This window comes from Dryobates pubescens, chromosome 7 (assembly GCF_014839835.1).
Source record: "Dryobates pubescens isolate bDryPub1 chromosome 7, bDryPub1.pri, whole genome shotgun sequence".
NCBI lineage: Eukaryota > Metazoa > Chordata > Aves > Piciformes > Picidae > Dryobates > Dryobates pubescens.
This window is the reverse complement of record NC_071618.1, coordinates 43,364,911-43,379,709: the sequence shown is the minus strand read 5'-3', so window position 1 is coordinate 43,379,709 and position 14,799 is coordinate 43,364,911. Positions and strand designations below refer to the sequence as shown.

The 14,799-nt window shown below is 50.1% G+C and overlaps 1 protein-coding gene across 1 annotated transcript in view; it reads right to left on the bottom strand.

The window, feature by feature from the left end:
- Positions 1 to 6,246: 6,246 nt before the first annotated feature.
- FNDC3A (fibronectin type III domain containing 3A) overlaps positions 6,247 to 14,799 on the bottom strand; it is a 120,298-nt gene continuing 111,745 nt past the window's right edge. Inside the window, exons 20-25 of the mRNA XM_054163122.1 lie at positions 12,222 to 12,371; positions 11,854 to 12,137; positions 9,860 to 10,069; positions 8,817 to 8,983; positions 7,610 to 7,737; positions 6,247 to 6,842 (exon numbers count right to left, since the gene is read on the bottom strand). Of these exons, the coding sequence (XP_054019097.1) occupies positions 6,528 to 6,842; positions 7,610 to 7,737; positions 8,817 to 8,983; positions 9,860 to 10,069; positions 11,854 to 12,137; positions 12,222 to 12,371 (1,254 nt within the window). The 3' untranslated portion in view covers positions 6,247 to 6,527. The remainder of the gene's footprint in view (positions 6,843 to 7,609; positions 7,738 to 8,816; positions 8,984 to 9,859; positions 10,070 to 11,853; positions 12,138 to 12,221; positions 12,372 to 14,799) is intronic.

Sequence of the window (14,799 nt, the reverse complement as noted above, 5' to 3'; positions counted from 1 at the left end):
ACTCAGGGATTAGTAACAGCTGCCCAGATCTAACACACAGCTTTCCACCTATAGATCTCAACATGGGGCTGTGCTGTTCTGAAGACCAGGGTGAGATGTTGTTTCTTTTCCAGAGCTGAGGTAGAATTGGCTGCAGCAAGATTAAACAGGAGTTGTACCTTCTCCTTGTTGGGCTGCTTGAGAGATGATACCAAACCAGAACAGAATAAATGTTACATCTCTTCTAGACCCTGAGTGCCACTGACTCCCAGCCCAGCATCTCTGCAGTGCTTGGTGCAGACTCTCCCACGGCACCCAAAGCTTCCCCTGTGGGAAGGCTCATGGCTTCTTTCCACAATTCCTACAGGAGAATCCTTCCCTGGGAGAGGCAGGAGGCTTACAGTGCCCTTTCTCAGTCAAGCCTTCCTGTCTAGCAAGAAGGCTGTGGGAGGCTGCTGAGGATTCCAGTTGCTGTCACTTTGGGTTCTTTTCTACAGAGACAGGATACAGCCTGAGAACTCCTTTGAAGGAGACCATCCCAGCTGCATTAGCATTTAGACATTCAGTAGACACTGACTGGAGACCTTACCTCTGGAACTGTAACTTTTCTATCTGGGAAAGAAATACACAAACAAAACACTGCTCAGTACTTCCTTCAGGACCTTAGGTTATTTCAGACTTGAAATAACCTTACTACACACAGCCTCATGTTCAGTGAGAGGTAGGAGAGTTTTAACTGCCTCTTAGAATTGAAAAGCTGTTGGTCAAATTCTGACTCAGAGACAGGAGCATGGCCCTCATCTGAGCTCCCATTCCAAACCTTGGTCACAACACCATCCCTCTTCCACCTGGATAGAGAGTTAATGTCAGCTGTATGATATAACTTTAAGTGTTCACCTTCCCAAAGCAGCTCCTGCTCCTGCACCATCCCCCCCAATCCCTTTCATCTCCCCAAAGCAGCTCCTGCTCCTGCACCATGCCCCCCAATCCCTTTCATCTCCCCAAAGCAGCTCCTGCTCCTGCACCATCCCCCCCAATCCCTTTCATCTCCCCAAAGCAGCTCCTGCTCACTCTATGCCATCCTCCACCCTGTCTAAACATCTCCTGCTCCCCCACCACTAGTTTTACACCCATCCCAGAGCTGGGGGCAGGACCCTCACCAGCCAAGGGACCACCCAGAGGAGCTCAGCCCCAGCAAGGAGCCCCAGCCAGCACCCCTGGATGATATTGGCGCAGTCATCAACCCTGGCCCTAACAACCGGGGGGCCACCAGGCCCCCCGGCCTTTGTTGTCACCACCACCATCACCCAGTGTGCACCAGGGGCACTCACCAGCAATGAGAGGAGGATTCTCAGCCCAGATGGGCTCAGCTTGGGGCTGCTGCCCTTCCTGGGGGGGATTAAATAGGGCAGTGGGTGGGGAGGGCAAAGTGGCCCCACCTGGGCTGGGAGGAGTTGGGGTATGTTGGCCAAGTGCTGCCTGGCAACGGCCCCAGTGCCTGCAGGGACGGCAGTGGAGTGGCACTGGCAGAGCCAAGCTCTTGCCCAGCACCAGCACCATCAGCCTGAGCGCATTGGCAGCCTCCCTAGGGCAGCTGTGCTCTCTGCCGAGTCCAGCCCTTTCAGCCCTCGCCTCGGCAGGATGGGCCAGTTAAACTGCTGCCACCCCTCCAGGTATGCTTCAGCCATGGCTCAGGGACGTTGCAGTTGCAGTTATTAGAGTTGCTAAGGTTCCAGGGGGGTTGCCTGGTAAGGTTCCAGGGGGGTAGCTCGGTAAGGTTCTAGGGGGGTTGCCTGGTAAGCTTCCAGGGGGGTTGCTTGGTAAACTTCCAGGGGGGTTGCCTGGTAAGGTTCCAGGGGGGTAGCTCGGTAAGGTTCTAGGGGGGTTGCCTGGTAAGCTTCCAGGGGGGTTGCTTGGTAAACTTCCAGGGGGGTTGCCTGGTAAGGTTCCAGGGGGGTAGCTCGGTAAGGTTCTAGGGGGGTTGCCTGGTAAACTTCCAGGGGGGTTGCCTGGTAAGGTTCCAGGGGGGTTGCTTGGTAAGGTTCTGGGGGGGCGCCTGGTAAGGTTCTGGGGAGGTTGCCTTATAACGTTCTGGGGAGTTGCTTGCTAAGGTTCCACGGGGGTTTCTTGGTAAGGTTCCAGGGGGGTTGCCTGGTAAGGTTCCAGGGGGGTTGCTCGGTAAGGTTCCAGGGGGGTTGCTTGCTAAGCTTCCAGGGGGGTTGCTCGGTAAGGTTCTAGTTATTAGATTGTTAGGTTCTAGCTGTTACAGTTGGAGTTGTTCTAGTTCTGGTTCCAGTTCTAGAAATGAAGGAGGCAGTAGAGAGGAAGGTTGTGGTGGGTTTAGAGGCAGACCCCCTCCCCACAACAACCATCCTCTGCTACCAACAATGTGCTGGGTTGAGGCAGCCCCCTCTCTCCCCACCACGGGCAGGAATAAAACACTCAGACAAACGGATTGCAAAAGTGATGAAAGTTTCAATAGAAAGCAGTGAATGCCACAGAGAACCCAAAGAGCAGTGACAAAGAAAGATCCCAAAGCAAACCCAGAGGCATCCCGTTCCCACCTGAGGGTACACCCGAGACCCTCAGGGCTCCTTCTTCCCCCTCCCTCTGCTGGGCTAGTCTCAGCTGGCCAGGCCTGAGACTGCCCATCCCCCTGTGGCCTTGGGCCTAGCCAGGCCCAAAGCCAGCAGACATCTCCCCCAGTTACCGGCTGGCGGAGGAGGAAGAAAAGAGAGAGTGCTAGACTCCGCACTGGATCTGAGAGTGGTGCAAAGAATTATGGTAGGAAATACAATTTCCTGTGTCCATCCCTCTGGGCTGGACTTCTGGACACAGGAAGTGAACACACCGGGGGGGCACCCAGCTCAAACTGCAACAAAGGTGCAGGCCCAGGGGATGTTGATGGTGACCAAAACTGGCCTTGAGGGGGAAGCTGATGGTGAAGTGGTGCTACCCTGTGAGGCTGCTACGTGGCAGATGGGGCAGCAGGTGCGGCCCTGCTGCGGTAGTTGCTGGAGGGAGTTTGTGTGGTGCCTTCTAAGCTCTGTGGGCACAGCCATTCAGGGCTGCTACGGGGAAAGCTGTGGCAGGGATCTGCAGGCCTTCTGACACAGAAGGCAACAGCAGAGGAGTACAAAGCCTGGCTCTGCTCTCAAAGCTGCCTTCAAGAGCTTGTTGCTGACAGCACCAAAGTTCTGAGATGCTAAGGGAGCAGTTGAAGTATCGACTGAACGCTCCTAAGTGCATGAGGCCTGGTGGGATTCAGCCCAGAGTCTTGAAGGAGTTGGCAAAGGTCATGAGAGAACCCCTCTCAATCATCTGCCAAAGGTGCTGGGAGTCTGGGGAGGTCCCTGCTGACTGGAAGCTAACCAACCCTACTGCAGTTCATCAGGACAGGAGGGAAGACCCAAAGCCCAGGGACAGCCAGAGAAGCTGTGCAGAGAGAGTGGAACTGACTGTGGGTGGCACTGGCACGAAGTATCCCGGGTCACAGCCACCCAGACTTGTGAGCAAAAGGAGCTTGAGAAGGCTGCTGGAAAGCAGGGTGGCAGCAAAAGCCCTGGGGCTCTGGGGTCAGCAGGAGCCGGCAAGGTGCCCGTGGCCAAAGACAGCAAGTGGTGGCCTGGGCAAAGCAACTGGAGGAAGGTGACCCTTCTCCTCTGGTCAGTGCTGCTGAGAGCAGTAGGAGAGAGACATGGGCATCCTGGGGAGAGCCCTCCAGTGCCCCTCCTGCTCCCCCTCCCCCCTCTCCGAGTGACCGTTGGGGTATGTTGGCCAAGTGTTGGAGCGGCGGCACAGCAGCTGCCAAAAGATGCGAGGCCAGGAGCAGCAGAGGCAGTGGGGACTGAAGAGCAGCCTCAGGAGCACAAGCAAGTGCGAGATGGCCAGGCTGGGCAGGCAGAGACTGGTGGTGGTCTCAGGTTACGGCAGCCCTGGAGAAGCGGCATCCCGCGCTGAGGGCCGTGATGGGAACCGGCGGCCGCACACCGGCGGCGCCAGGCACAGCCGCTGGGGGCAGTGCGGTCACGACTCGCACTGCATCTCTGGCCTCCTCCCTCCCTGTGCTGGAGGCTGCAAGGAGGGGGCTGCCTGGCACCCACCAGCCCCCTGCCCAAGGGAAGCACCCTGAGGGGAGGAGAGGCATCCGCAGCACTCGCCCAGCGCAGGGCAAGAGCGGCACCGGCGCGGGGCAGCGAAAGGGAGGCGGCGCGAGGCGCCAAGAGGAGCGAACAACCACGACAAAGAATGAGACTTTTATTTTCCACAGAGTTTGAAAGGTACTTTGCTACATCAGTCATGTATCTTCTATCAGACTATACAGCTCTGTCCTCACGGAGTCCGACATCGTACAGTTGCAAAGTGATATGTTTGGTAGTGTATCTCTGACACTTGAAAAGCTTTTATCGAGCTTTTCTCTCTCTTTTTTGTGTTTCCCTCCTCCTGCTTTTTGTCTCTCTCCTTTTGGAATGTACAGTCTATGAGGTAAAATTAAGAGGACATTAAAACCTGTCTGCGCTGCAGCCATAGGCAGCGAGGCTCCGATGGCAAATACGCTATTAAGTGACTATCAAAAATAGGAGCTCCTGTGAATTTTGCTATGAAAAAAGCCTCAGTCCCTGCGGAGGGAGCTGCGGTAACAAATCTTAACCCTTGGAGGCGTTCAGCCGCGAAGAAATCTCGGGGCTGCTGCGCGCAACCTCATTTGCACTGCCAAACACGGCACGGGTGGGAAGGGTCTAGAAAAGAGCGGTCCCGGCGGTGTTCTGCGGGGAGGGCTCAGCCTCTACGTACAAAGGACAAATTCCAAAGGAAATGTAAACAATCAGTAGGGATTACAGACAGATGGCCCTCGCCGGCTGCAGGCCAAGCTCTCGGCCATCGCTTTTTGTTTTTCCCCCCTCCCCTCCCCCTCCCTTTTTAACAAAAGAATCAAACCCGAAACAGAACTCAGCGACATTATTCTACAGCACAGATCATTGGACGTATCAACAGTTACAATACATGCCCGTTCTGAGAGCAGAGGAAGTCTGCAGAGATCTTCAAAGCACAAGACAGAGGTTCCTTATATTTTTTGTTGTTTAATTATCATCATTATCCTTAAGACCGACAGAAGTGTTGAATACCATTAAAAACGCCAAACTGAAGACACCTAGAGGCCATTAATGATTCACTACCTAGGAACTCAAATAAATTAAAGAGAGCCAATTACAAGGAGTAGGACAAGTAACAGAAGTGTGATGAGACGAGGAGCTGTGGTGGTGTAAAGGTAGCTTCACTACAAGCCCCGTGTCACTGGCAGCCATTGACATCCAGCAAGATGTTCAGTGGGGTACCGAAGGACCGGACTGAATTTCACCCAAGAACTCACAAATGCAAGCTCACAAAACGTCGATGAGTTATGCCATTGCAAAGTGCTCTAATGCAAGGTTCACTACATGCAACCAACAGTTTGCTACAGTTTGCAAAGAGACATTAACATTAACCATTAGGAGCCCGAGAGAGAGAGGCAAAAAAAAGCAGCTTTACATTGCTTGCCTGGTGCGAATGACTAGGCTTCGCCTTCTGGTTTGGTGCCCCAAAGAAAAGAGAGAGAGAGAAAGGGAAAAGAAACCGAGAAAGGCAGTGCTTGATTGGGGTGGATGTGGCGAGGGACTGCTGGGGAAACAGCAAAGATTCCAATCCTGAATTTTATCTCAAGGAACGTGAACCAGCCAAAAGCAGAGGGCACAGGCATCTGTAGAAACTGCTTCCCATCAAAGATGGGCCTCAGAAACTCCTTTTTGCTATTGGAAAAATAAGCTTGGAGATGTTCTCTCACACTCTCCCTTATCTGTAAGACATAAAAGAGGCATTTTTTGTAAGGAAGCTTCAGATCCTGGGGGCAAGGGGAACTCACTTGTGCCACTGTCTTGCAGTCTTTCACAAACATCTACTTGCAGTGAAGAACTCCACATTTATCGGGTAAGAAGCTTCCCTCACGCAAACTCTTCCATCCCGTTGATGATTTGATGCCTGAGAAAAGCCCCTTGGGTGTTTTTCAGCGTAAATCCTGCTTCCCAAATAGTTAAGACAAATGAGGAGGTAGAAATACAGTGCTGGATTGCTTTCACAGCATCAGATTAACATGGTGTACAGCACAAGTGTGTTAGTGTCAGTTTTCAATGCCAGCTACACCTTCGTCCCCGTCATGGTAGCAACCCCTCGAAAGCGTGGGCCAGGAAATGGTTTTCACACTTGTGTTACTGGTCAAAGCCTTTTCACTGGACAAAGCCTTTTCACTGGACACTGCTTGCCTGCCCCAGCTAGAGTTTGTACTGCAAGAAGGCATAGGAAAGCAAAGAGCCTATCTGTGTGGCTTGCTTTGTACTAACAAGTGTCAGCCTCTACCTACCAGTAAAGCATTCTCAAGTGGCTGGAAAGGTTTGCATCAGTCCCAATGGAGGTGCTAAATGCCTGGTTTTGTAAAAGCAAGAGAGCAGAATTTCTTTCAGAGTATGAGAAAGGAAAATGTAATGGGCAGCATTCTAAAGGGAACCTCTTTCTCTTCACTTTATTACAAAGTACTGAATGATAACAGCGATCAGAATGGAAAAGATAGCAAAAAGTGCAAGGATGACGGCAGCGCACACTTGGTCGCTCTGTGACCATTGTGTCCTTGTGGTCTGCACAGTGTCCTTGTGGGTGCTGGCCGGCGGTTCAGTCCTCTGAGAGATGAATAGCACTGGGGAGCTGTAGGGGCCTACCAGGTCCTGATGCCCTCCTGGCTCTTGGCACTGCCGAACGGCACAGGCGCGGAAACGGTATTCACAGTTCAGCTGCAGGCCTGCGTAGCGGAAGGAGCAGTCCGGACCCTTATAGACCTGCAACAACAACACCACCACACAAACCAGAGGCTGCAGCAGCTGCCAATGTCCTGCAGCTCTGCCTGCATCTCAGTAGGGTTCTGTTTATGGTGAAGGTGACAGGCAAAAGGAGGTTTCCTCAGCAGTGGGTTTGTGTGTTTTAAGTATTATAATTGAATGCAATAAACACTGCATCAGGGCAGCCATGAGGAGCTCTGTCTGTGAGTCTTCATTTCATCACACCCTGAGACACAGAGGGCTGCTTGCTGCTCCACCTCATTTGAGTCTGTGCCTCAAAACAACCCTGCACACCCCTTACATACTTAGAATAGAATAAACCAGGTTGGAAAAGACCTCAGAGATCATCAAGTCCAACCTGTCACCCAGCGCCTCAGGACTAACTAAACCATGGCACCAAGTGCCACATCCAATCCCCACCTCCAGGGATGGTGACTCCACCACCTCCCTGGGCAGCACATTCCAATGATGAATGACTCTCTCAGTGAAGAACTTTCTTCTCACATCCAGCCTAAACCTCCCCTGGTGCAGCCTGAGACTGTGTCCTCTTGTTCTGGTGCTGGTTGGCTGGGAGAAGAGACCAACCCCCACCTGGCTACACCCTTACATTACTTAAATCTCTTGTAGGCAACACCACCTTACCTCATTTAGTAGCAAAAAGTTAGCACAGCTAAAAGCATCCTGCAGCACAGTAATTTTTCATCTGAAGTGGTTATCACAAATGCTAATTGAAGGAAAAAAATGGAACAAACTAAACCACATCACACCTGCTTGAATTCCGAGTCTTTGCCCACCATGGCCTGGAGACAGTAGATAACTGGATCACCCTTCATGGGCTGCAGAACCTCCCAGGTGATTTCACAAGTGTGCTCGTTTATTCTCTCAATCCTTGGGGCTGCAGGAAGGAAACACAAGGAAGTGACAGCTCTGCTTTCCCCATCACTCACTGCTACACTCTAACGGTTGTAAAGTCTTAGAGGCATAGAATCAACAAGGTTGGAAAAGACCTCAGAGATCATCAAGCCCAACCTAGCACCCAGCACCTCAGGACTGACTCAACCATGGCTTCAAGTGCCACATCCAATCCCCTCTTGAACACCTCCAGTGATGGTGACTCCACCACCTCCCCGGGCAGCACATCCCAATGGCCAATCTCTCTTTCTGGGAAGAATTTCTTCCTAACTTCCAGCTTAAACCTCCCCTGGCACAGCTTGAGACTGTGTCCTCTTGTTGTGGTGCTGGTTGCCTGGGAGAAGAGACCAACCCCCACCTGGCTACAACCTCTCTTCAGGGAGTTATAGGCAGCAAGAAGGTCTCCCCTGAGCCTCCTCTTCTGCAGGCTAAGCAACCCCAGCTCCCTCAGCCTCTCCTCACAGGGCTGTGCTCCAGACCCCTCCCCAGCTTTGTTGCCCTTCTCTGGACACCTTCAAGTGTCTCAATGTCCCTCTTAGATTCCTTCTTGTATTCAGTCTGCTCTTTTGTCTCAGAAATAAAAGGCCTACATTCAGCTGCAGTCTTCCTACACTGTTCTCTGAACAACATCTAACAATGCCCATGGTCTCTATTGCTAGGTTCAGCCTAATCCAAGAACAAGCCAGTAGCACTTGGTGACTGCAAGTGTGCACACATGCAAAAAGGGGAGAACAGTCAAAAAGCTGCTCTCCCTGCAACTATTCTATGCATGCCAGGAAGAATTCCACCTCAAATTACTGTAGCAGTCTGGTCACTCTCTCCTGGTAAGCAAGAATTCCAAGTACAAGCCTTCTGATGTCAAAGAACACAGAAACCAAAGTACCTCATTTCTGGAGTGAAGAGCTTTGGCTTTAGGCAAATACATGAAAGGAGAATTCCCTTACTGTCCCTGCCTGTGCTTAGAAGAAGGCTTAGCACTCTAAATGCCCCAAACACAACACCCCACCAAACCCAACTTGCCATCCCCCCACTCCCCTAGATGAAAGAAAGAAGCCCTTTTACCTTTCAAGGCAGCTGGAACAGATTTGGGAGTAGTGAAAACATATTCTTGAGACAGGGGACCCTCACCAGCTTCATTACAGGCCTGAATACAAAATCTGTATGAGGTGGACTCACTGAGTCTTTGTACTTTGTATGTATGGCATGGTCCTCTATATAGGGACACAAACCTGAAAATGGAAGGGACAGTTTTATTTTAGCAGACCATCAGGTCCAACCTATCACCCAACACCATCTAACCAACTAAACCATGCAACCAAGTGTCCCATCCAGTCTCTTCTTAAACACCTCCAGGGATGGTGACTCCACCACCTCCCTGGGCAGCACATCCCAATGGCCAATCTCTCTTGCTGGGAAGAACTTCTTCCTCACCTCCAGCCTAAACCTTCCCTGGCACAGCTTGAGACTGTGTCCTCTTGTTCTGGTGCTGGTTGCCTGGGAGAAGAGACCAAGCCCCACCTGCCCACAACCTCCCTTCAGGGAGTTGGAGAGAGCAAGAAGGTCTCCCCTGAGCCTCCTCTTCTGCAGGCTAAGCAACCCCAGCTCCCTCAGCCTCTCCTCACAGGGCTGTGCTCCAGACCCCTCCCCAGCTTTGTTGCCCTTCTCTGGACACCTTCCAGCATCTCAACATCTTTCCTAAACTGAGGGGCCCAGAACTGGACACAGGACTCAAGGTGTGGCCTAACCAGTGCTGAGTCCAGGGGCACAATGACCTCCCTGTTCCTGCTGGCCACACTGTTCCTGATGCAGGCCAGGATGCCATTGGCCTTCTTGGCCACCTGGGCACACTGCTGGCTCCTGTTCAGCCTATTATCAACCAGTACCCCCAGGTCCCTTTCTGCCTGGCTGCTTTCCAGCCACGATGAACATTTCAGTCTTGTGCTTCCCAGCATGGAACTCTAGAGCCCTTCCTGCCTTGCCAGATGAGATGATCTCCTACAAGGATTCTATGATCTGTTGTAAATTCAGCAAAGGAGCTGGAATTGTGCCCTGTGCTGTCATCTCCCCAGCTTCAGACCACAGATGAAAGGGATGCCCAAACCAACCTGCCGTTCCTATCCTCCATTTGAAGGTGATACTGAATGGAGTCAGTCAATGCTTTTGCAGTTCCTTCTCCCCACTTCAGCTTGAGGGTCTGGGAACTGTAGGCAGCACATTCCAGGCGAGGTGGGGCAGGAGGGAGAGGCTTTGTTTTCAGTTTTATGGTGTGGCTGAAGGGACCTGCTCCCAGGCTGTTTAGGGCTTGAATTCGTACTCTGGGGAGTTGAAAAAGGAGAGGAGAAAGGAACTTGGTATTAGAGTGTGAAAAAAGAACTTCTCATTTGAGAAGAGAAGAGAAGAGAAGAGAAGAGAAGAGAAGAGAAGAGAAGAGAAGAGAAGAGAAGAGAAGAGAAGAGAAGAGAAGAGAAGAGAAGAGAAGAGAAGAGAAGAGAAGAGAAGAGAAGAGAAGAGAAGAGAAGAGAAGAGAAGAGAAGAGAAGAGAAGAGAAGAGAAGAGACGAGACCAGGTTGGAAGAGACCTTTGAGATCATCGTGTTCAACCTATCATCCAACACCACCTAATCAACTAAACCATGCAACCAAGCACCCTATCAAGACTCCACCCACAGATGGTGTTTTCTACCATGAAGACTTGTATCAGTATCTTGCTTTGGACAGCCTGTCATGACTATGCAAAGACTGTCACTGTGCCACAAGTGAAAGAAATGGATTGATTTGAAATAAAAATGTCAGCATAGCTGCATCATTCACATCAGTGAGAAGATGCCAAAGTTCTATCACCTGCTTTAAGAGTGGATCATCTTCCTGACCCCACAGATCTAACAAAATGTTTGATAACCACATTGGAGAGAATAGAATAGAATAAAATGGAATAGAATAGAATGGAATAGAATGGAATAGAACGGAATAGAATAGACCAGACCAGGTTGGAAAGGACCTTTGAGATCATCAAGTCCAACCTCTCACCCAACACCATCTAATCAACTCAACCATGGCTCCAAGCACCCCATCTTCCTAAACACTTCCAGTGATGCTGACTCCACCACCTCCCTGGGCAGCACATCCCAATGGCCAATCTCTCTTGCTGGGAAGAACTTTCTCCTCACTTCCAGCCTAAACTTCCCCTGGCACAGCCTGAGACTGTGTCCTCTTGTTCTGGTGCTGGTTTGCTGGGAGAAGAGACCAATCCCCACCTGGCTACATCCTCCCTTCAAGTAGCTGTAGAGATCAAGAAGGTGCTGGATGTGTTTAGGAAGAGACTTGATGGTGTGCTTGTTGCCATGGTTTAGTTGATTAGATGGTGTTGGGTGATAGGTTGGACTCGATCTCAAAGGTCTCTTCCAACCTAGTCTATTCCATTCCATTCCATTCCATTCCATTCCATTCCATTCCATTCCATTCCATTCCATTCCATTCCATTCCATTCCATTCCATCCCATCCTAAGGTTTCCCCTGAGCCTCCTCTTCTCCAGGCTAAACAACCCCAGCTCCCTCAGCCTCTCCTCGTAGGGCTTGTGCTCCAGACCTTTGCAATCAAACAAATCTTCCACAGAGATTTCAAACTGATTGGTAGATTCTCCAATCAATGTTCTTGATGCCAACACCCAAATCCTTGCTGTTTCTGCAGAAAAGGCATTGCAGGTTGTGATGAATTGTGATCAGCTCAAATAATTTAGTCAGTAAAGACTAGACATGGTCCTTCCTTGGGTGCACTTTACATTGTCTAACAGATGAGAGGCCATCTACCTATGAAGTAACTAGTCCAAAAAGGAGTTAGGAATCTGAATTCAGTTCAACTGAGACATTGACAGGACAGATAGAACAGAGCCAGAGCACCAAACATGCTAAAAGAAAATGTTCCTGAAAGGAAACAAACCCATCAGCTCATCCACTTTTGAAGATCACTGTTGTCAAAGCTTCCTTGTTCTCCATGAGTAATAACTCTTTGGGAGCCATGCAGAAAACAAATACAATGGAATAAAGAAAGAAGGAATCCTCTCTTGTGCTAGAAACAGCAGGCTGTGCAGCGCATGGCATACCTGTAGGTAGTATCTGGTTGTAAGCCATCGATAATATAGCTCAGAACCTTCCCAACAGTTATTGGCTGCTTATCTCCAAAGTCTATGCTGTAGCCAAGGATTTCAGATCCATGGTCACAAGGTTCTTCCCAGCTTATAGGAAGGCATGTGGAAGAAGAATAGTGTGGGCTTTCAACTTCATCTTCACTTAGGCCTCGAAGAGAAGTCACGACTGCAGGTACTGAGGCTGGAGTCATACATGCCACCACTTCACTGAAAGGGCCTGCACCTGCAACGTTTGCCGCCTGCAAATGCAAAGCAGACCGTGTTTGCAGGGCAGGGGCAATTCCCATTTCCACATCTCACTGGCAACGGTTTTATGCCTTTACCTGAACCCTGCAGTAGTATATAGTGGCAGGCAAAAGCCCTTTAATTTCACAGTTGAGCCCAGGCCCACAATAGGAGATCTGCATGCATCCTTCCACACCGCCCCACTCCAGCCGATACTCCGTGACATCAGCTCCGTTGCTCGCTGGAACCTTCAAAATGGAGATACAGAGGTGGAAGTTAAATTCAGTGACTTAAAACAACAACAACAACAACAAAACCCAACCAGTCAAGCTCACCACATCTGTGTTTCCTGGGTGGTTTCTCTTTTTCTTACCCCCTGCAGGCATGTTGATTTTCATGCCCCCTTTCTTTGCTGACCTTGGTACCCAGAATGCATTCTTGGCCTTGGGTCACTGCTCTTACACTATTTACTGTTGCAGAGACTACTCTGTATGAAGTAATTGCACTTTCAGTTGCTTAAATACAGAGATCAATTGGCATAGGGCATTTGACTTAGAAGCCTGAACCAGTCAATGGCAAGAGATTGTTTTCTTGAGAGCATGATTTAGAGTACTGCAGTTTTCACTGACTGGGTCTACAGGGCAGAGGTGACAACATGCAAGAGCACACTGGTGCCTGTGTCTTCACCTCACAGATTAAAGGACTTCTCCTTTGGAGCACATCATGGCTCTTGTGCATGAAAACTAGGTAGGAAGCATAGTGGGAAGCAGCAAATCATGCCCTCTGTCTTTTCCCAAGAGAGAGCTGTGAAGTGACTGGGGGAGAGATCCAAGCAACAACAGAGCCTTACAGTGAAATATCTGCTCAAGTAGCATGTTCTTCCTCACCATCTGCCCTAGGAATTCAAACTCAGCCTCCCAGTTTTGGCAGCTGAATGGTTTCAATACTCCTCAGAAATAAGGAGTTAAGAATCACCTGTCCCCAGTGCCAGACTAAGTTAGGAGATGATGGAAAGGTATCAGCAGCCAGTGAAGTAAATAAAGAAAACCCGAGGACCAGTCATTTCTTAGATCACGAAGCAAACAGATGAAAACTGCTGCTGCTGTTTTGGATGGAACACTCAGCAGTGTTTAACCACGCTAAGGTACAGAGAATTTCTCCAAAGCATGGCTTGTTCTTCATCTTTCTCTTGAAAGAAAAGTATTTGCCACCTTCAGCGTCAGGCTGTGTGAAGAGAGGTAACTGAATAAACCCAGCATGTAAAAAGGGTAAGTTTGATGCTCCTGAGCTGTGAGTGACAAGGACCCCTTTTCCCTTCTCTCATTTGCAGCATGTTTGATGAGAAAACAGCTGTGGGTGGCTGTGCAGCTGTCAGTGAGATGGAGTAATTTCTGACTGATACCACACCGCTGCTGCTGTAGATCTAATGGAGTTCACCTTACCAGAAGCAGGGGAATCCATGTGAACAAGTGCAGGAATGGCAACAAACTGGGGGAACATATCTGATATGCTGAAGGGTGTGTCTGCCAGTGGAATTTCAACAAGCAGGATCTGATACAAACTTCAGGAGGTCAGCCAAGACAAAGGGAAACACCAAGTGCTGGAGCTGGGATAGGACGATGAGCAACTTTATCAAGTGGATTCAGGCTGGAGGTGAGGAGGAAGTTCTTCCCCAGGAGAGTGGTGAAGCCCTGGAATGGGTTGTGCAGGGAGGTGGTTGAGGCCCCATCCCTGGAGGTGTTTAAGCCCAGGCTGGCTGAGGCTCTGGGCAGCCTGATGTAGTGTGGGGTGTCCCTGCCCATGGCAGGGGGGTTGGAACTAGATGATCCTTGTGGTCCCTTCCAACCCTGACTGATTCTGTGATTCTATGAAAAAGCAACCTGTGTGTCCTGGTGAGAAAGCTGAATGTCAGTCATCAGTGTGTGTCTGGTGAAGGTGACTTATATGCTGGCTGTATTAGCAAAAAAGCAGTGAAAAGGATAAAGGAGTAATGATTCCCCTCTGCTCATCACTTGTGAGGCTGCATCTCCAGTACTGTGTCCCATCTTGGGCTTCCCAGTACAAGACAGATATTGAATAGTGGATTCTGTCCAGTGAAGGCCCACAAAGGGGTGGTGCACCACACTGCAGAAGGAAAGGCTTACTTGATATCAAAGCTAGGGGCAGATGTTGTTGCTGCTCTTAAATTACTTAATAGGAGAGTACAGAAAAGATGATGCCAAATTCTTGGAGATGGCAGAGTGGCAAGAGTCATGATTTGCACTAAGGGATGCTGGCTAGATAAAAAGAAGAAGAAAACCCACCCCCTCCCATCCCCCCAGAGCTCATCTCCAGCATGAGAAATTGCCCAGAGACAGCTTTACCAGGCTGCAGAACCTTCATCCTTTGAGGTAAGTAGAACTTGAATGGACAACGAGGCCCTGAGAAACCTGGCCTAAATTTGAAGTTCTCTCTGCTTTGGACAGAGGGTTGACCTAAATCACATCTAGAGGTCTGCTGACATCTTCATTAACTCTGTGATTTTATAAAGCAGACCTCAAGCACAACACTGAAATGAATCCCATCTGAACATTGTGAGAAGAAGGGCCGGTTGGATGAGCCAGGGAATTCCAGGCCTGTCAGCCTGACCTCAGTGCCAGGAAAGATTATGGAGCAGGTCATCCTGAGTGCAATCAC